This window comes from Argentina silus (genome assembly GCF_951799395.1).
Source record: "Argentina silus genome assembly, chromosome: 7".
NCBI classification, from domain to species: Eukaryota; Metazoa; Chordata; class Actinopteri; order Argentiniformes; family Argentinidae; genus Argentina; species Argentina silus.
This window is the reverse complement of record NC_139661.1, coordinates 8,289,822-8,311,390: the sequence shown is the minus strand read 5'-3', so window position 1 is coordinate 8,311,390 and position 21,569 is coordinate 8,289,822. Positions and strand designations below refer to the sequence as shown.

Sequence of the window (21,569 nt, the reverse complement as noted above, 5' to 3'; positions counted from 1 at the left end):
ATGGGAAACAGCGTAAAATCTCCTCTTAGAAACCTCTCCAAGAAGGTAAGCTTGTCTTGATCAATGGTAGACCTTCCTCTCCAGCTGTCCACCATCCTATGTCTTTTTATGTGTGTAATCATGGCTTGATAGAGTTGAAACAGTCAGCACAGAGATGAAACAGTAATTGTAGCGCACATTTAGTGGTTCAAACTGCTTGTACCATTGTGTGATGAATTGGACAGTAGTTTTTATAGTTTGAGTGTAAAACTGTTGCTTGGATGAGGAGGCTTCATTTTGCTGTTTGCACTGTATCATTAGCAACTCTGAATGTGCAACATTGTGAATGTGAATTTTACTCTTTCACTCCAGGCATTTATTTGTTATACTTGCATAGACACTTCTATCACAGTGGACATAACGCTTCATTGTGTACATTTAGTCTACAAAGTGACAAACAGGGTTTTAATGCAATTTTCTTCCTCATGTCAGTTCACACGTTATAATTCACTCATGCGAATATTGGAGCAAATCCAATATTTTAGCACACATAGCACATTCCTGATGTCTCTCCCATTATGTTTTACTTCTCATTGTACCCTTACATGGCCTGACAGCTTCAGTCATGGAGAAACCATGAGCCATGAAAGACTACACAGGCTTTCATGGTCAGCCTTGGGTATCAGTATGAGACAACGCCAGACAGAGCCAGGCTCTGGTACAGTAGTAGTACAGGTATATGGAATACAAACTTAACTCCAATGAAACTGTGAATGAAAGTCCTGGTTGTTTGTGATTTTTGCTAGATCAACAGACTTGGATCTCATCAGATATTAACTGTCAGTGTACGAGGAGAGTATTCAGCATTAATTACTTGCTGTAAGAGAAGAAAATGTCTGATGAGCACATGTTACTCCGTCTCCTCTTCTGTCTTTACTGCACTATCTGTTTCTTCATCCACGAGCCTCTCCTGTTTCTCTCCTTCTGTGTGTGTTTACTGTTCCTTTGACAGTGTATAGGTCTTAAGTGCCAGTCTACACAATGCGGCCGGTAAACAGTTATGATAAATGAATGGAAAGTTGGCCACATGCTTTTTTATTGATGTGGCTATACAGTTCTCCCTACAATGTCTCTATATTGTGCTCTTTCTTTCTGTTATTCTCTCTCTCTCTCTCTCTCTCTCTTGCTCTCAAAAACACACACACATACACAAACTGAAATTCAGAACACATTAAGACATAAACGATATCACAATATGGGCTACAAGCACAGTAAAACAAGTTAATCTGATGTGCCAAAGGATTTACAACAGCTCCCATCCCACTGGCCGCATTAGTAAATCTGCTGTGACTATCAATTAGTCATGCTCTGTATGTGAAAGGTTATTGTAAAAATATCACTTAAATAAATGAGGAAGTAGGAGAAGGGTGATTGGGAGTAATTCATTAAACAGACTAAAGCTTTGGGTGGTAAAGCTGTAGTTTATTCCAGCAAGATTAACGCAAATGAATTATGATGAAATGTAGTAGTGCAGAGCCTTGAACACATTGCAAAGGTAAATCAAATATACTGTACATGTATGATATATATACCATAAGTAATTTAGCGATGCAGGAATGAGATCACATGATAAAAACTTTCAGTTAAGAGTGCTGTTTTGGCCCGAACAAAGCACTTTCTAAAATCTGGTGTCGAGGTCTAGCACTGGCCTTTATGTAACTATTTTACATTTTGTTTGTTAACAAGGATATGCACATGTTTGCAGCTATTATTATTCTCACTGTGAGCAGAGAGGGCATTTATTCACTTTTTACTTATATTTACTGTTTGTTGTTGCCTACAATGACCTCACCTGGTGGGGTGAGTAGGCTAACGATGTTACTGAAGCTGAGGCTGACAATCACAGTCCGGAAGGCCTTTCAAAACTAAAATCTGACTTGTTTTTCAAATATAATTTTGCCTGCTTCTAACTTTCTCTTACACCTTTAATAGAATGTGTTTTTGTACCACCATTTACATGATACGTGTGATGATAGACAGCTCAGAGATACAGATTCACAAACACAAACACACTTCAGACTAGCTGAAATAGAAACACCTATTTTTACACAGGTAAAACAGGCTCTACTACTACCCATTCCTTCTCAATTTTACTCCTGTGTCCATTCTGTCCCAAAGCTGCTGTCTGCTACGGGTCTCTAACAATGTCTCTGCCTCCCCTACCTGCACCCCCCTTGGCCCCATTGAAAGATGCTCCGGGATGACATGAGGAGGTACAGAGGGGTGCAGTGCTGGGAGGAGAGGGGCCTGGAAGGGGGGCCAGGGACCTTTCAGGAGCCCCTCATGGCCCTAGCACAAAACTGCACTCTTATGCACAACTTACTGGGGCCCGCCTGCATCTTCCTACGCAAAGGCCTGGCCGATTGCATGCAGGCTGTACGTAAGTCTGGACTCGCACACAAACACACACACTTTACTGTTCATGACTTCATTCATTTCCAAAGAGCAATTAGCTAGACATTTACATGAATAGTTTTCTATTCAGTACATGCAATACCCACAATACATGTAACACAGCAACATATTTAATGTCCAATATGAATGTAGGATTCATATTCATTTGCATCCAATGCTGTACATGAGTTGGTTTTAATACTAAACTAGATAGCTTCAAGACCACATTCTTCTATATGCCTTATCAGAGATGTGAGCAATTCACAAGTAATCTTTGATAAAGAAACATTGTGTGCTGATGAGGCAGAAAAGAGAGACCTTGAGCTACTGTACTCCTTGGTTAAAACTCTTAGTTTTGCAATGTATATTTGTGTAGTGCATGATGTCAGTAGAAAACCCTGGGCCAAGTGTGACTGGAGAGACTATCAGAAAGGATTATCAGATTGATTGATTGATTGATTGATTGATTGATTGATTGATTAAGGAATCTGACTGCATGATTTGATTTGTAGCCTCAGTGATGTTGGCTGGTTGTGTCTCCATTGGACCCCCGTTTTCTGCGTCTGTGGTTCCGGTCAGACAGCTCTTTGGGCCTGACGTCAGAGTTGACGCTGTGTTTACACTTCTCATTGCTCCTGTTGTTAACCCCTAAGGGTTCTGGGATATGTCTCTCTCTCTCTGTGCTCCATATCCTTTAAAGGATGGTTTTATTGTAAGCAAGAGCTCAAAAAAGAACACAGTTACATTCTTTTACACTCACAGAGGTGCGTTTTCCTGGTATGCTCTGCCTCCATGACGCTGGGTTAGTCTCAACATGTGTCATTAAATTGTAATGACATATTGTACGTTCCTCATTCTTAGCTATAAAGTGCCCCTTACCAGTTCCATCGGTATACTGTAGGAAGAGGATTGCCATGGAGAAGACTGTCATTTCAGCTTTTGAGGTTTCTATCATTGATAGTAATACAGTAATGTATGAATAATAATGTAATAGGATAGTATTTGCAGTCCTTAGATGATTATCATTAATTGCAAGTATTGTTTATATAATTATATGCGCTGTATTGATTATTAATCTGTCTTTTATGTCCATATAGGACAGAGAGCTGAGACCAGAGGAGATAGATGGTAAGTTCCTCTTTCTGTGCTTGTCTGTCTGTCGCTGAGATCGTGGTGGCAATAGTTTTCAGAACACTGTTTATAAAATCTCTCTGTAATCATTCTATAGAATTGCGGGAGGCTTTTACAGAGTTTGATAAGAACAAGGACGGTTTCATCAGCTGTAAAGACCTGGGAAACTGTATGAGAACCATGGGATACATGCCCACTGAGATGGAGCTGATAGAACTGAGCCAACAGATCAACATGAATTGTAAGAATATGTTAGATGTGTACGTGTTTCTGTTGTGCAGTACATTTAATTACATGGTTTGTCATTTCTCTACCCTGACGTGGTCTCCTCTCTCCCTGTTCCTTTTTTATTCAGTGGGGGGACATGTTGATTTTGATGACTTTGTGGAATTGATGGGGCCCAAACTCCTCGCCGAAACTGCAGATATGATTGGTGTGAAAGAACTTAGGGATGCCTTCAAAGAGGTGAGAAACTGGGAAATATGAGAGGGGGGGGGGGCTGGTCTTTTGTCTGTCTTGCTTCGCTTTTATTTGTCAATTCTTATTCTTGCTTATATACTATATTATAATTGTGACTTCCCATGAATTTGTGTCTTCCTCTTGATCCCTCCCCTGGTGTCAGTTTGACACCAATGGTGATGGAGCGATTAGCACAGCTGAGCTCAGAGAAGCCATGAGGAAGTTGCTCGGGCAACAGGTGAGGTTATGGAGGTATATGCAAGTCTGAATATGATGGTGTGGGTGTGCAGCAGCACTACTAACAAGAGTGTTTTTAAACACTTTTTTTCGCCTCTGGTGCTATATTGTAGGTTGGTCACAGGGACTTGGAAGATATCCTGAGGGACATTGACTTGAATGGGGATGGGCATGTTGACTTTGAAGGTAAGCAATGTTTGCTGCCATTTTTATGATATACAATCTTGCAGTCACTAAAATGTGTTTTTGCCATGTGGTCCACATTGGGCTGGATGGATTAAGTGTGGGACACAATCTTGGGCATACAGGATATACTGCTGACTCTCCATTGAACATTGTCTTACTCTTAAATCTTGGGAGTAGGCTTACTGTGTCCAGAAACATAGAAAGAGGGCTGAATTAAATTAAACAATATTTCTCTCTTTTGTGGTGACTTCTTAGAGACAAGTACAGAGCTATGGTGACAATTGAGTTGTTCATTAAATTTACAATAGCTAACAATCAACTTGTTCATTAACTTTACAATAGCTAACAATCAACTTGTTCATTAACTTTACAATAGCTAACAATCATTACAAGTTTTCAAGCTTCACATTTTAGCTTTCTCCTTGTTAAGTCCAAGGAGTTTGGATGTTCACATCAAGTTATGCAAAAAGTACATCTGATTCCTACAGATGGTCATGTTTGGTCAGTACACTATTACATTTTGTTGTTTGAAGTGAGCCTCTAATGCTGTACATTTCCCATTCTCTATTCACAGAGTTTGTCCGAATGATGTCACGCTGAGAAGGGGAGATAAAGTTCAAGTTATTTATTTTGAATGTGAACTTCTTCCTCTGTATCATCATCGACTGAGCAAAACAGAGGCCAACTCTGAGCCACCTTTTCTGGAATTAAAGAAAAACTGGAATTAAAGTCCTTACCTCTCTGGAGATACTGATGACCGCACAGTTATCCCCAAAATAGTGTTCTTCCCTAAAAAGGCCCATATTCCAACTGAGGAAAATTCTACTGTAGCTGACCGACTGACCCACTTATGGTTTCTGCACTTTTAACCTTCCACAAACTGAACTGTATCTTGTATGTAGCCTGCTGTGGTGTAGACAGTTATGTTTTGTTTCTTAAAAGGCAATATTACTTGTGTCTATACATTCGTTACACGTTGGTATGAGAGAGAAAATTAGAAGGGATCCGGATGGGAAAAGGATAGCCCATTTATGAAATATTTGTTAATGCTGCTCTATTTGGATGATTTTCTGTGTGATTCTGGTACCTAACCAAAGAACCCAAAGAGCAGCAATGTTACACCTTCATTTGTTTGTTAACTTGTTTCCTGTCATTGTGTGATCTTTTGTGTGATGTGAGCTGTGTTCATAGTCCTATATAAGCACTATAATGCATTGGGTATGAGACAAGCAGAAGCGAGGACTTTGATGAACAGGCTGTTCCAAGACCTTGAGAAAACATTAGCTTATTCTCAAATTTGTGTGCACTCATCACTTGATGGAATTGTGTAGCCGACTGTATCGGTTTTCATTCTTTTTGTTTGTTTGTTTTTTGTTTCTTTCTCTGTGTGTTTGACAAATGGAGTGCAAAGACAGTTTGTCATTAATGCTGTTTTTATGCATGCCAAAGAGACAAACCTTATATGAAATACAGTACGTGGGACAGATTGAAAACGTTGTCTGGTAGGCGATTTACTTTGAATACATGTGTTTACATGAACCCCTCTCTTTTCTATAAGGACACAATTTAATAGAGTATTATAATTGAGAATCAGGCAAGTCATTGAAATAAAACAGACTAATCAAATATTCTCTCATTTAAAACAAGAGAAAATTGCACAATAATACTTAAACATCTAGATACATTAAGAACAATTAAATGCAAGTTCAAAGACAGGTGTTTAAGAGAGATTTAAAACAAGGCACATTGCCAGCTTTAGGTCTTCAGGCAAGCCATTCCAAAGTGCCCTAATGGCAAACAGAATTGTAAGAACATGATTTTATTATGTGGGATGGCCGATGCCCCAAACATGTTCAACCTGCAAGGACTCTACCAAAGCCTCTTCTCAAAGTACCTCTGACGATCTCTGAGCTCTGGATGATAATGGTACTGGAAGGCGTCCGTTGTCACTATGACAACGCTTTTTGTTCATTCATTCTTTTCGGCAAACCCAGAGTGCACCGCGTGCACGCTGCGTTGGACTGTCTTGATTGGACAATAATTTCAGACATACCAAACAAATAATGTGAGGAGTCTGAGGACGATTCAGATGCACATAGATTCCATACCAACACATGGTGAGTGGTTTCTGTGTTTTGTTCAACTCAGCATTGCTTAAATGCGGATGTATTCGTTTTCAATAGAGAAGTCAGACTACCTCAATGGGCTGTCTCTTTGCATAAAGGTGTTCATATGTCATATCTCTCCCCATGCTATACTAGGCGAGCTGATCGTCGCTACCATTATTTTTACTAGGGGAAACGGGGGGATCTAGATCTTTTTATGTGTCGGATATTCACAAAATACATTGCAATTATGTAACCGTGGACAGAGTGTATTTTTGATAAACTATAGTCGTGTTGCTTATGTTTTGTTTTTGGATACACGGTTAATGAAATCATGGCGAACTCCCCGTGGCTACCTTTCTTCCGCATTTTGCCAACTGACTCAACCGGGTGTACACCTCTACCAAACTTGAGGAGACACTCAAGAACTGCCCCTTTTTCATATTCTGTCAATTTTACTCTTTGTAATATACTCCTGGCTATACATGAATGTTGTATAAGAAAGTAAGTGTTGGCACTGGTGGTAGGGACGTCTTCCTCGCTATGCCAGTACGATATTGTGGAGTTGAATAATGCTTTATGATTGGGTATGGCTTCCGTCGTTAAATCCAAGTTAACCAGCATGTTAGATCACACTTTCTCTTGAATCTGCAACCAGCAGCCGTACCAGGTTTCATGCACGGTGTGATACTGTTTGGAAATCAATGTCAGTCCTATCAGTTTGAATGAAGGGACTTTACGGGCCCAGTAGCTACTAGAGGAGTACTGCACCAGAGATTGTGGATATTTGATATACAGTTTGCACGGAGCAGGCACAGAAGCAAGTTGCACTAAGGATTTGTCTAATGTAAGAACCTGATATTCCGCAAGCTACAGCTGGGCGCGTTGATGACAGAGCAAGAGGAAGTCAGTTAGCAAGCTAGGTAGCTAGCTAGTTAAAATAGCCCGCTACACATCAAATGCGATTTTAAAGGCCAATGGGTCTGTGTTGCTACTGAGAATGATTAGCAATTCATGTCATAACCATGTGTGTTGGCTGCTACCTATTCGTCAAGATAAAGCGGTTAGCCAGATGACTCGCTAGCTTGCTAAATTTGACTACCTTATCTGGGAGGGGGTGGGAGTGTTGTGTGCTGCTGTCATATGCTAGCTATGCTTTTTCCCCCACACAGCTCTCTTGGGTCAACTGGTGTGTATCCGCTTGCAACGTTACCAAGCTGTGTATGGCAATGCGGCGGGTTACGGTGCCATTGGTTGCCGGGCTGGTCGCGACGGTGTTGTCGCTGCTGGCTGAACAGTGTTGGGCGGATGGAGGGGGCCCAAACCTTGCAGAACGAGTTATTTGGGCAGTGAATGCTGGAGGTGAAGCCCATACAGACATGCATGGCATTCATTTCAAGAAGGATCCATTGGAAGGAAAGCTTGGGAAAGGTGGGTAAATGTAGTCATTGCAAGGGAAACGTCTCGTCTCGGCTTTGTGCAGAGGGTGATGCAGGTCGTAGTTTAATGTCCCATTTAAAATTAAAAGATGTCAAGCTTACAACCAACGAGGGTGAATGGCTGACTTCCTCTGATTTAACTTCCGCAATTACAACCCGCAATGAAGAGTCAGCATAACACCAAGTGCGTTTAGCTCCACCTTCTAAAGTCATTCGAAGCACCTAGGCCCGTAGTTCAACCTGAATTTACTACGATGATACTCAAAAACGTTTGCCGTATTTGTTAATAACATCAGGAGTAAAAGGTGCGGTGATTTAACATGCCATTTGAGAATGATAGCCACTATGCTTGGTTCCACAGTATGCTCTTTTCATTGATGAACAATTCACTCGTGAGACATTTCTCTGAGATTATTTCTAAAATCCCCAAAGTATGGAGACCTGTAGAAAATAAACCTGCCTGCTTCAGCTAAGGAAACATCATGTTAAGTTACCTGACACAGGTGTATCACCTCTCACTTACAGAAAGAGAAGGCATGAATATTTGAACACGTCAAGCCATGGTTGGAGTGCAAGCATGCTTCTCAAAGTCTTGTCACCCATACATTAGGCCTATATAGCATGTTCCAGAATGTGAATACATATACAGTGCATATACATTTAAAAGGACTCAAAATTAAAATTCTGTATGTCTACAGACCTCAAGTGTGTTGTCAACTAATGCTGAGATATGTCCATGCCACTGGCTGTGTTAATCTGGCTACTGGCTTGGAAAGTGTAAATAACAAATGAAATAAATCAAGAAATTGTGTGGAGCTTCATGTTTCTATTAATTTGGGGATTAATAGCCTACAGCTGGGTCTATAAAACAGATTGTGCAATGTGTAGACTACTTTTAGATCTGAAAACATTTGACATTGACTTTGACTTTGATTTTACGAGTTAACAGTACCTTGAATGTACGTAAATGTTAACATTCTATGGTAAAGTACATGGGTTGTTTTTGTCCATGCTTTTGTGAGTTTTCATATTACAACACAGTGAAAGCTATATCGACTCTTTTCATCTCCCTCTAGCATCAGATTATGGTGTGCGCCTGCCCATATTACGTTCTAGCCCAGAAGACCAGGTTCTCTACCAGACAGAACGCTACAATGAGGATACCTTTGGCTACGAGGTGCCGATTCGTGAGGAAGGAGACTATATACTAGTCATGAAGTATGCAGAGGTTTACTTTGCCCAGTCTCAGCAGAAGGTACGATGGCTTTCCAATGCGAATCTTAATTATTTTTTCTAATTTAGTTAACATTAACATTACTGCCCAAAAATGTAGTTTTGTTATTTGCCAAGAAAGAATGTCATTCAATTTAAATGATATTGTGGTGTCTGAAGACACAGCCTACCGTTTTGATCCAGTGACCAATAATTGTTATTAAATGATCACTTGTTGTCTGACAGTCTTTGGTAATTGTCCTATGTTGGCAATTATGCTACTTCTCTGGATTTATCATGTTAAAATCACGCATTGGATCTTGATTGAAATTATAATTTTACAGGTATTTGATGTGCGTCTTAATGGACACGTCGTAGTGAAAGACCTGGATATCTTTGAGCGGGTGGGTCACAGTACAGCTCATGACGAAATAGTGTCCTTCTCCATACGCCGTGGTAAGCTGAGTGTTCAGGGGGAGGTGTCCACCTTCAACGGCAAGCTCACTGTGGAGTTTGTTAAGGTGAGTTGAGGCAACCACAATGTGTGTTGCTCAATGTTTCTGCTCTTGCCCCTTTTTTTTCTTGTATACAGATGTCATCAAATGCAACAGGTAGTAATATATTGTGTAGTCTACACACAACTCTGCATGTGGTTCTGCTTTTTACAAATGGTATGACCATGCTCTGCATTTTTATTTGACTTTATCTCTCTTTTTTTTTTTTTTCCAGGGTTATTACGACAACCCCAAGGTCTGTGCTCTATATGTGATGAAGGGGACATTAGAAGGTGGGCCTCATAAACAAGATTATATTCAACTCTCTTTGCCTCTTAAGCATTTTCCAATGTATTATCTTGTCTCTTAGATGTTTTTTAGATTCCCTGTTATTATTTTGTTGAAAATCTGTCATTATTTTAATTGAGTTTCCATTGTTCACTGTTCACTAAACCCTGCCCTTCTTCCCATTCCCCCCCCCCCCCCCCCCTTCTGTTTTAATGTCTGCATCTCAGATGTACCAAAACTCCAGCCTCACCCTGGGCTGGAGAAGCGTGAAGAAGAGGAGGAGGAGGAAGAGGAGAGTGAGGGTGGAGAGGAGGGCGGTAAGAAGAGTGCCTCACTAGCTCCCAAGTACAGAGTCCAGTCAGGCCCTCGAACACCAAACCCGTATGCGGCCGACAATAGCAGCCTTATGTTCCCGATCCTGGTGGCATTTGGGGTGTTCATCCCTACACTCTTCTGCCTCTGTCGGCTGTGAGAAGTGAGAGAGGGGGAACATGATGGACAAGAGACTGTGAAGAGGGAGGGGGTTCAATGTGACATCAGAGACACAGGGAAAGGCATAAAGACAGGAGAGCGCACAAGAGCCATGGGGAGAATGGTGGACAAGAGAGACAACTAATTTGGAATGCAGGGCAGACGGCAGGATAAGAAGCCTTCCTCATTGACTTTAAGGTCACTCAGAGAAAAGGGGATGGAGAGAGTGAGTGTGTGTGTGTGTGTTGTACATCTGACACTCCTGACACAATTCAACCACGTTTCACATTACACATCCAGTCAGACATGAGGCAAGACTTGTTATTCTCAAACCACCTGGCTATAGTGAAGGGTGCTGAATTGTGATCAGCTGCCCTCCTATAAACTAATAGGATGGGCTGTGGCTTGATGACAAGGGAATGCAAATGGGCTGTTAGGCTGATCTGACTCATTTGGGCATTTGGTCAGAGATGGTACTGTACATGAGGTGATCCCATTCCCCAGAGGCCAGTTTTTAAACATTTATAAGGTCAAAATGATCCTGTCGTCTGAATTCTGTTCCCCCTTAGTTCTAAGAGAAACTATTCAACAAAATGTCATGGGATCATACAGTCTAAACTTGATCTTGGTTGTAGCCTATGACAATGTAGTTCAGATTTGACTTGATATTTCAGATAAAAGCAAAGAGGGACTGAATCTAAAAGGGGGGGGGACAGAATTTAACACAACACAGGAAGATATTGATCTGGATTGAAGTAAAAACTGGCCCCAGAAAAATATGGATGGATTTATGGATATTGTGGACATGTGAAGGTTGGGAATTTAACAGTTTTGTTTGAGAATGTGTTTTACAAGTTATTAGTGGAGATTGGAAACAGTTGACAATTTGGTCAGTTAGGCTTTTGGATTTAGTTTTTGCTTGCTCCTTTGACCTTTTTTTGTGCTTGATTTTCTCAACATGCTGGTGAAATAAAGCTAAATTAGCTTTAGATACAGTACAGATGCTGTGCCATAATTTCTTGAGGGGAAACAAGACATACTAATAATTTTGGCAGCCTCACAGCCTTCTCTTTTCAGGGCATTTATGCATTATTGTGCTGTTTTATAAGAGGGCTTTATTAAGTGTTTTCACAAATCCAAGTTGGGTTTTCACAATTATGTTGCATAATGTGTTTAGAAATGCATGTGTACCTCAGTGGGAGTACCCATGTTGTGCTGTCTCATTGTGCAATGGCAACGTTTCCTTAAATGTGATCAAGAAATCAAATTGTTGTGCTGGCACTTATGAGCGTCTGTTCTACCAGGTACCCTTTGAGACAGCTAGACTATAAAAGTTATCATAAATTGCAGGGTAAGACTGTTTTAATCCTTTTGAGGGTTTACATGTTTGTTTATTTTGAATCACATTGATAAAATCCTCTAACCTTGTAAGTTAGGTTTCCCCCTAAACGGTACACAGTTTGGTTTGCAATTATAAAACACCATCTTTGAAGGGTTATGCGAGTTATTATTGCCAATATAAAGTGACAGAGACCTGGTAATTTAACTATTTATCAAGGGAGACCATGTCTAAATTGACAAAGATGTAGTTTAGTCTTTTGTCATGGTCACTGCCTTTTCCACTCATGTTATGACTTTGCATGCCTTTTGTTTCACCAAAGAGTGTTTTTTATTTCATAAAACTCCTAGCAGCCTTTTTCCACCATCCATAACACTCTGATTTAATGTCTTTGCTTTTGAACTAGTGAAATTTATTGAAGTCACACTATTGGAGCTGTAGTGATGACAGAATATGAGATCAACAAATACTAGCGATCTAGAATCTCCCTGGTGAAATTCATCAGGATCAATAAAAACCAGACACGCCTAAAGGTTTGCATATTGTAGGAAGATTTGTGGATGCTATGGAATTAAATAATGCTTATTGGAATTGAAATGTAGGGCTTGTAATTTGAAGAACTGTTGTGTGTGTGTGTGTGTGTGTGTATATATATAGATCAGCTATAGTTTAAAATCATACATGATGGAGTTGATGTAAAAAATTAAATGACGCGTTGACAAGTTGTATATTTGTCTGTTGCCAATAGCCTCCCAAGCTAATTTTGGTAACACTTTACCTGTATACCCATCTAGTAACATTGTAATTGCTGTAGTAACAACATTGTATTAACATGTTACATAGTCATAAGTTTGTTTTACTACACAAGTGGTATCAGGAACAGGCCTTATTCCACTTTTGTAATAAAATAACTCCATTACTGTGCAGTTACAAAGAAATGACATGTACTTACAGCATGTTTAATACGTTGTTACTAGCATAATTACAGAGTTACTATACTGGTATAGTGGCAATGTGAAGTGTCACTTAAATGTTTCAAGGGTAGGGTATCCCCATATGTAACCATAGTTTAGATGCAGAGTGAAGAGCCGTACAATGGTCACATATGAAGCTAGGGTAGGGTTTGGCCCTTTACTGGAACGTGCAATTAGCAGAAAGCTTGAGAGCAGCCTTTATAAGATTTTCATTTTGTGCAATGCTGAATTCCGTTATATTCCCAGAGCCAGAGTGTTTCAAACAGATTGTTTATTAGAATTGGGACAGATACCTACACTTGTATAACTTCATATTTTAGGGGTGCGCTACCAGTCAAGTTGCTCTGAAACAGTTGTGTGCTTGTACCAGTCTTAATCATTGATCTTTATTTGCCTTCCACCTGTTAGTAAATATTGCCATATGCAAATTCTGTTTAACTAATTGGAAATATTTTGAAACTAGAGTAGTTCAATCTGTTGTCTTAAAAACATTGCCTTAAATATGGACTGCAGCATTTTACTAATCTCTAAGGTGTCTCAAGCCACATCCCCCAGTTACCTCTGTATCAGGACCTTCGCTCTCCTCCAAGAAGTACAAGTATGTTACCTTGGCCCCCCCCCCCCCCCCCTTTTTACCTCTCTATGTTAGATCCTGGTGTAAAAGATGAGGGAACGTTATGATACTTGCTGGTGTAACTGAGTTGAAGTTGGCGAACTCAGTCCTGTGACTCTGGTCATTTGATGTCTGTGTGTGGGTGTTTTGTGTATTTTAAACAATCCATATTTAAAGTTAAGATATAAGCACTTTTGTTATTTTATTTGAAAAAGCAAAAGGTTCTGTTAATCCGGCACCAAAGCTAGAATCGTTATCGGCAAATCAAAATGTGTACAGTTTCATCTGTTAATGAGGTACATCATCACACTGATTATAGTGTGGAAACGGTTAATTTTTCATCACAATTGGTATTGTTGTTTTTGGTGTTAGGGTTTTATTAATTGTTAGCTAGAGGAAAGAAGACGATGTGGCCTTTCTGCTGGGGCTGAATTAATTTAGGGAGGTGGTGCAGTGGAATAAAGGACAAGACAGGCAACCAGGCAGACACTGACTGTCAAAGAGAAAAGAAAAAAAAGATTAGTTTAAAGATGTGGGATTCTTTACAGTTGTAATTTAAATAAGAGTGGGGATTAATCTGGAGATATTTCATAAATGATTCCTATGGATTTGTTGCTTTTTATTTTTCCTCAGGACCTGTTTCGTTTAACTTTTTACCATTATATTGTATTGGTGTGAAATTTTGCACTGCTTGGTTATTTTACTTTTTTTTTGTCATTTGTTGTATAATTTTTGATTTGAGTCCTTGTTGCCTTGGTTTTGAATACATTGTGATCTACCATTATCTTCTTTGAGGTTCTTTTTTGGTGTGCTTTTTATTACTTCATTGCATGGTTTATTTTGTAATTTTGCGTACAAAAGTCATAGTTTGCAAAATTCCCAACCTTACATAAACTCACCTCAGATAAGAACCAAAGACTTGCTGTCATGTCGACTTGTATGCCTGGTCTTTAATTTATTTAGTTATCGTTCTCTCCCATTGTCACCACGGAGACACACAAAAAACATAGTTACACTCTTGTGCCACATCCATATGAATCACACAGTATGAATATGTGTGAATGTGCGAGAGAAAGCGATCAATGTCAATAAGGAATCCTACTCTCCTTATTGATTTCTCCCACCCCTGAGGGCTACAGGCAGCAGCAGGTGGACTGATGCCCCCTCCTTACACAGTTGTGGCTCGACAAATAACATCTTCATAGTGGGAACTTCTGAAAAATGCTGTCTCTTTTTAATAAATGTGCTATTTTATGTAATTCATGTTGCAAAATGTTTTTCTTAACACCTCTTGTGTCACTACAACATGGGATATCAAACAGATAGTTATCCCACAGATGAGGGTCATATAGCGGATTAAATGTATAATGGATTAAATGTATAATGCTTAGGTCTGGGCGGCTCTGTCACAAAGTTAGAACAGTGTTGTATACTCTTCTGTCTATGGGCCCCCTGTGCTCAATGTTACACTAGCTGCCAGACAGAAGAAAGGGCTTTGACCATTAGAATCATAGAATCATCCCCACTTTATCCACACCCGTATGACGTGGACCAGTACAGAATCATATTGCTAAATATAGATCTGTATATTGGAAAAATAACTGTTATATTGTATATCTAGTGGACATGTCGTGCTGTGATTGTCCCTACCTGCAGCGCTGAGCGCTGTACTGGTCACTATGGCAACTACCCAACGTTTTCCTCCAATCACAATCGACTATTCTCAGCATAGGTTCTCCATAGAGACGGTTTGCGCCATCTTGAATTTCGTATCCACACGGTCGCCCAAACAAATCCAAAACAACCCAAATATGAGCGGCCCTAACTCTCGAAACAAGACGGCAGCCACCGTCAAAGGGCCGACAGACACCGATATGGGGCCAGCTGCTAACTCCAGGGATCGAAAGTCAGGAGGAAGTGTGCTGAAGAGACTCAAATCGCGACGAAATCAAACAGATAAGCGGCCTGTTGTAACAGAAGAGGAGCTCAGGGCGCTAGGAAGAGACATCACACCTGACGAAGTCCTGGGTCTGCGTGCTGTTACTCGGGGTATGTGTTTTGCTAACCTCGGGATGGTGGTGAGCTGACTGTTAGCTATCGCTAAGTGAAATCAGAGGTTCCCAGTCTATTGATTTTGCCACAGAGACGAGCCTGAAAGTGGCTAGCTAGCTAGCTAACATTGTTAGTCAATAATAATAGACAGTCAGTCAACCAGTTTAGATCGAGCTCATCGTTTACGTTGTGTGTTACACAGGGCCACTGTGTGCTAACTGCAATAACGTGTTTCCTCTAGATTACCTTTGTAAACCTGAGGACAATGTCTACAATATTGACTTCACACGTTTCAAGATCAGAGATCTGGAGACGGCGACTGTGCTCTTTGAGATTGCTAAACCTCAAAACTGTGGTAAATCCAAATACCTTTGTCATCCAATCATCATAACACTTTTAGTATTCGGCTGTTAATGAAGCAAGGCTGGATGCAAATTTAATTGTATGCCTATTATTTAAAATACAACTAAACCAACCATGTACTCTGTGATGACGCCTACATCTTTTTAAATGATTGAAGCTAGCTAAATGCTGCAGAATGTTGCATTGAATTTGGAGATACCCTATTGTCACCTGCAAGTACATTTGAATTAGTGATCTCTTTATCAGACCCCGAGGAAGAGGATGAGGAGAATGGAGACGGCGACACCAGTGCTGGGCGCTTTGTACGGTATCAGTTTACACCAGCCTTCCTTAGACTGCGCACTGTTGGTGCCACGTAAGTTGATGGATTTAACAGGATACTTGCATAATAATTATAATTAATCACATGAGAATTTATGGAAAAGGTGTGGGAGTGTGGATAGTAGTATTACAATTCGCAATAAGCATTTATCCTGCGGCTTACCAACAAAGCAAACTGAATCTTTTAGCTCTGTGCAGGCCTGCAAGTGAAGATGGGTAGAATAGATTTGGCAGAGCCAAATACACAATACTTCCTAACTGCTGTTCAAATATTTATTATGATTTTATCACGACGCTGCCAATTTTCCTTTGTCTACTACAGTAGCAATGTCCTATTATGTCTTAGTCACTGCTAGTGCCTGTGTCTCTCTCTTTCTCTCCACCCCTCTGTCAGTGTTGAGTTCACCGTGGGAGACAGGCCTGTTAACAGCTTTCGCATGATTGAGAGGCATTATTTTCAGGAGCGCGTTCTGAAGAACTTTGACTTTGACTTTGGCTTCTGCATTCCAAATAGCCGCAACACTTGCGAACACATCTATGAGTTTCCCCAGCTCCCGGAGGACCTCAGTGAGTACCAGTTGTACATCTGTTTTTGTCCCCCATCAATGCTCTTCCTCCTCTGTCACCTTTGTTATACTCTATCCCTGTGTCTCTGTAACCTAAAGCTCTGACTGGCTGCAACATGGCCGACCAGGTCCATCTGTCACAGCCGACACTGGCCCGCTAACCACATTCTAAAATGTGTAATGTGTGCATATAGACAGTCATAAGTTTCCCATCCAAGAAGTTTCTTATGGTGCTCTTGCTCTAAACAGTTGATAAACTGTTCCCCAAGCTATATGTTGGATTTGTTGATGCTTTACCATGCATTTGCACACAAAAATTAATTTTCCCCCCCCAATCTCTCTTTTTGTAGTTCGCCTAATGGTGGAGCACCCATATGAGACCAGGTCAGACAGCTTCTACTTTGTGGACAACAAACTAATCATGCACAATAAAGCTGACTATGCCTACAATGGAGGTCAGTAGAGCCTGAAGAATAGAAGCTTGTGTGCAATGGAACGCAGAGGTCACATCTCCCCAGACCACAACCATCACCGTACAGCTCTTTTGGGAAAAAGAGCACGCTCTCCACTTCATACATTCCAACAAACTTTACTATTTCAAGTAAAGGAAGGAAAACAGGACCATGTCTGCCTTATCAAGTTACTTTTATATTCATTTAATACCTCATATCCCCCCTAGGACCCATAGGAAAATTACTCTTGGAAAACATTTGTTATTACATGTGATATTTGGCAGTTTTCTGTGTGCATCTCTTCTAGGGTTGCCACATTTAGATTGTATTTAAATGGCTGCTTATGAAAGTCTGCCTTGATTTCACTTTTTGTAGCAATAGGCGATTTTTGAGAGGGACCACATTTATTCATGTCTGGTGCCAACCCCACTGCGACGGGCCACTCACAGTTACCAGACCGCTCTGCAAAGGGCATAGGGAGCCTTAAAACGACGCTGAAGGAACGGACACGCAACGTTTGTAGTGGAGTTTTAGCGTTACATGATGCCCACCTGGATGTGGTATCACACTTACCAGAATGCTCTACCGAGGGTATAGGCAGCTTTATGATGCCCACCCGAACGATGTATACTGGTTGTTTTAGCCAGTTAGATGAAGATTGCAAGTTTAAGAACACTGATTTCTTGTTCTTGTATGCAATAAACAAGGGTGGACGGATGGCAAGCTTATTAATACCATATTATACTACCTATTTTTATTGAAAAGTGATTTGGTTTCTACATAGCATGGTAGTCCTTCATATCATTACTTATTGTCTTAGTCATTCCTGCTTTCGTAACATCCCCCACTTATTTCTTTCCTCTGCATAACGTGGGCTATAGTCAGCTTTGAAACTGGCAACTGTTCCATGTCTGACCAGAATTTTCTGATCTCAGGCAACATTTTTATATTGACTTACAAAACCTGTTTGCATTTGCGACAGTGCTGAAAATGTACTTAAAGTGTTGGAGCCTGCTGGAATGACTAATTCTCTTCAAAACTATGTAAAATCACCTTCCCGTGTGCCTTGTATTCCGACTGCTCAGCCCAAGAGGCATCTGACTTTGTAGTATGAGAGGCCCCTGTCCCCTGCACTCTGCAACACATCTTACACTTATGTCAGAAGCAGCAGACTGGAAGAGATTTGTGGAATTCATACCTAACTGCATTCCATATCTTCCAAACAGTCTACTATTACATGATAGATACATCATAGACTACAGGGGGGATTTAATATTCTCTTTGTGATGATGTTCTTAGAATGTATGTGGCAGGAAGTGTTCCTTCAACAGTCCACACAAGATGCAGTCTAATACATATCAGTCTGTTCTTTACTATTACCATAGAAGGATCTGTAACTAGTCAAGTATCCACCATTGTTGATAGATGTCCAATAGCACCTTCAAAGTTATGGCATTAACAACATGGTTGCTACTGATATTCTTTTTCATTCTGGTTTAATCATGGAATTGGGCCCTCTGATTTCTGCTGTGCAAAGTGGGAGTCAATTATTTTGAGTTTATTGTTTATTTGACGTGTTTTATGGCTAAGACAAAATAAAATTGTTACTGCAAAGTTTGTTTTTGGAAATTTACATTTTAGGGGCTATATATACACACTATATCAATAACCATCTTTCAATATCTCTCTATATTATTACTTTGTGAAGATCTGGTAGAAAGGCTGTGCCCTTCTAAACATAGCCTTTTATGTTCTGTTTGATTTGTGTCTGCAACTTTAAATGAAAAATTAAATGTTTTTTTGTCGATTTACCCCAGTTATTTACCTAATGTATTTGTGCAAAGATTTGATTTCACAGTGCTTCACTCACTCACTAGCGACTACTGTAGGGCATGCACATTAGTTGTAAAGACTCCATTGCCCATAATACACCGCTAGATTAATCATGTCAGCGCCCGTTGCAAACATGGTCGGTGAAGAAAGTAGTAGTGATGAAGATCTTGAAAAATTCAAGGAAGCAGCTTGGAGTTTTGACACAGGTGGAAATACAAATGGCATACATAATACCAAAACCGCAGGTATACTCAATCAGCCAGCTATAGATTTAGCTTTCTGGGTTTAGATGTTACGTCCAATGTTAGCCAATCTCCACGGCTTAGTCGTGTAAACCATACAAATATCTAAATCTTCTAGTTTGCTGCTATGAAGTGCGTGTATGTACGTATGTGTTCGTGCGAGATGGAGATGAGATGCACGGGCAACGGGCCGAGTATGGAAAGTGTCCCCAGCATAATCCTGACAGTTGATTATTGTTGTTATAGATGGGGAAAGCAATGGAGTGCAATCACGTCGGTAAGCTTTACTTTATTTGAATCCCCGGTTTCCCCATTTCCCTCAACCTTGCTGATTGTCCGATAGGTTTGAAACCAACACAATAATGAAATGTAACAACACGGATTATATTGTTTACTTGTCCGTCGCCAACAGGATGACCGTATCAAAACATGAACACGATGGGAACGAGCTTCAGACGACCCCGGAGTTCCGTGCGCATGTGGCAAAGAAACTGGGAGTTTTGCTTGACGGGTAGGCCTCTTGTTTTTTACTGAAATAAAGCGTTACTGTCAGTCGCTGTTTGTTCAACATTGTCACACATGTAATGTTCACACACCTATCAACTAAATCTCTAACCTGTAATTTTATGTTCAGTTACATTTCAGAGAGATCTGCAGAAACATCAAGCTCTTGTACAGAAACAACCATAGTTGAAGATGATGAAGGTGGGGTTGTTCTGTAGTACTTGCAAAGTGCTAGATGTGTTGTTAGAACTGTAGAAGTGTAAACTGGTCTGATTTCTCTGTCTAATAGGTTTTCTGCTGTTCACCACATCTGTCCCAGGGCAGTGTGCTCCGCCCTCTCCTGTAAGGCGTCGCCCCATCCCCAGCTCAAGGTGATTCTTTGGGCAAGTCCGCAAAACTCATACTGCCTGCTGTTTGCTAAAAGTATCTACTACATACTAACCACACTACATTCTATTTAGAACTGTTTAGTCAAATGTATTCAGTAAGCGACACATTTCAACATACTACACCTCATTCATACTGAGAAACTGAGAAATCTGTAATCCCCCACTCCCCCCACCAATTTCGCTACTGCCCACCTCCCTACCAGCTACATTGAATTGTGGGACTAACATCGGAAAGGACTTCCTAAAGAGTGTGCCGTGAATTCATACTCCATGGAAAGGCAAATCTAGTATCACATCCTGGCATTTTATACATACTCAATGTTTCTGATCTTGCATACTGAAAACGCCTACTAAATAGGTCACATTATGAACTTTAGGACATGCCTGACTTTTTAACCTTTGGTGTTTGAGGAGGTGTGATGTTACCTTATACCCTATACATTAGCTAATAGGTATACAGAACTGAAACGTTGCTGTATCCCCTCTTGCAATGTTCTAATAATCTAACTGTAACTGAAATGTTTGTTTATTTCCACACTGTTTAGTGACAGTGACACTGAGATGGAGATGAGATTCAGAGAGGCAGCAGTGTCAGTCACAGACCTCCTTCCCCCGTCAGCCCTTCCCAGTGGGCAGCCATCTTCCCCAACAGAGATCCCATGCTCAGAGAAAACAAAGAAGAAGAACAAGAAGAAGAAGAAAAAAGGACAGGAAGGAGAGGAAGTAGAAGAGGACAGGCCTGTCCCAAAGAAAAAAAGGAAATCATCCCAGGGAAGTGAGGATGTAGAGAGTAAGTTGGACTGTGAAGGTTCCTCTCTGAGTGCTAAAACTGAGGATGAGCCAAAGAGCCCAGCGGAGGAGAGCCTAGCACTGAAAGTCAAGCGGAAAAGAAGAAGAAGAAACAAAAAGGCACTGATGGAAGGGAAGGAGGGGGAGTAGCTGTGCACTGAGAGACTTATTGACATGTTTGTCTGTGTTTCAAAGTATTGGATGTTTTCCCATGCTTGTGAAATATTTCATTGTTATATTGCTCCCTGTTATCTGATTAGGTTGAAATAGTCTTGATTGTACTGCATTCTCTATACATGTATGTAATATCTTGCTACCTTTCTGAAATGTGGATTGAATGTTCCTTGATTCTCTCTAGAATGTAAATCAAGCCCCCTTTAAATGTCAAGTCAACAGTGGCTTCTAACTTCTGTTTCCAATCTGCGGGTTTTTACCTGGAAACCATCATTTTCTAAAATAATGAATATAAAAGGAAACTACAGTAGAATCATTATGTTGTTGAACATTTATCTTTTTTTCCAATATGCAGCTTTGTTATGCCCCTTTGTCAAGAAAGCAATTTACACTGAGGTAGTGTTCCATGTACATTTATGAACAGAATACTGTACAAGAAGTTTGTCATTTTTTAATGAAATAGATTTAGCTATTGATTATGTTTGTGTTGAATATTACATTAT

The 21,569-nt window shown here is 40.3% G+C and overlaps 4 protein-coding genes across 5 annotated transcripts; all 4 read left to right on the top strand.

Moving 5' to 3' along the window:
• Nucleotides 1-5,046, top strand: cabp1a (calcium binding protein 1a; the record flags this gene model as incomplete). Its single annotated transcript, XM_083672805.1, has 7 exons — nt 1-45; nt 3,531-3,561; nt 3,662-3,805; nt 3,920-4,029; nt 4,187-4,261; nt 4,374-4,446; nt 5,021-5,046. 7 exons carry the CDS (start codon nt 1-3, stop codon nt 5,044-5,046), a joined length of 504 nt encoding a protein of 167 aa, XP_083528931.1.
• A 1,459-nt stretch (nt 5,047-6,505) lies between these two features.
• Nucleotides 6,506-14,640, top strand: mlec (malectin). 2 transcript variants are annotated; one of them, XM_083672789.1, is made up of 6 exons: nt 6,506-6,563; nt 7,724-7,982; nt 9,067-9,245; nt 9,547-9,723; nt 9,932-9,989; nt 10,212-14,640. In XM_083672789.1, exons 1-6 carry the CDS (start codon nt 6,561-6,563, stop codon nt 10,454-10,456), a joined length of 921 nt encoding a protein of 306 aa, XP_083528915.1. In that variant the 5' UTR covers nt 6,506-6,560; the 3' UTR covers nt 10,457-14,640. The 2 variants fall into 2 exon arrangements, with proteins under 2 accessions (XP_083528915.1, XP_083528916.1); XM_083672790.1 differs by lacking the exon at nt 6,506-6,563 and adding an exon at nt 7,117-7,398.
• Nucleotides 14,641-15,151: 511 nt separating this feature from the next.
• Nucleotides 15,152-18,930, top strand: unc119b (unc-119 lipid binding chaperone B). The gene is made up of 5 exons (XM_083672794.1): nt 15,152-15,430; nt 15,675-15,788; nt 16,043-16,151; nt 16,512-16,684; nt 17,034-18,930. Exons 1-5 carry the CDS (start codon nt 15,193-15,195, stop codon nt 17,144-17,146), a joined length of 747 nt encoding a protein of 248 aa, XP_083528920.1. The 5' UTR covers nt 15,152-15,192; the 3' UTR covers nt 17,147-18,930.
• A 150-nt stretch (nt 18,931-19,080) lies between these two features.
• On the top strand, nt 19,081-21,061 carry cUnh12orf43 (chromosome Un C12orf43 homolog; the record flags this gene model as incomplete). The annotated part of the gene is given in 7 exon segments (XM_083672792.1): nt 19,081-19,213; nt 19,457-19,487; nt 19,623-19,721; nt 19,845-19,915; nt 20,004-20,085; nt 20,649-20,988; nt 20,991-21,061. Coding segments are annotated over 7 exon segments (819 nt in total). The 3' UTR covers nt 21,054-21,061.
• Nucleotides 21,062-21,569: the final 508 nt, after the last annotated feature.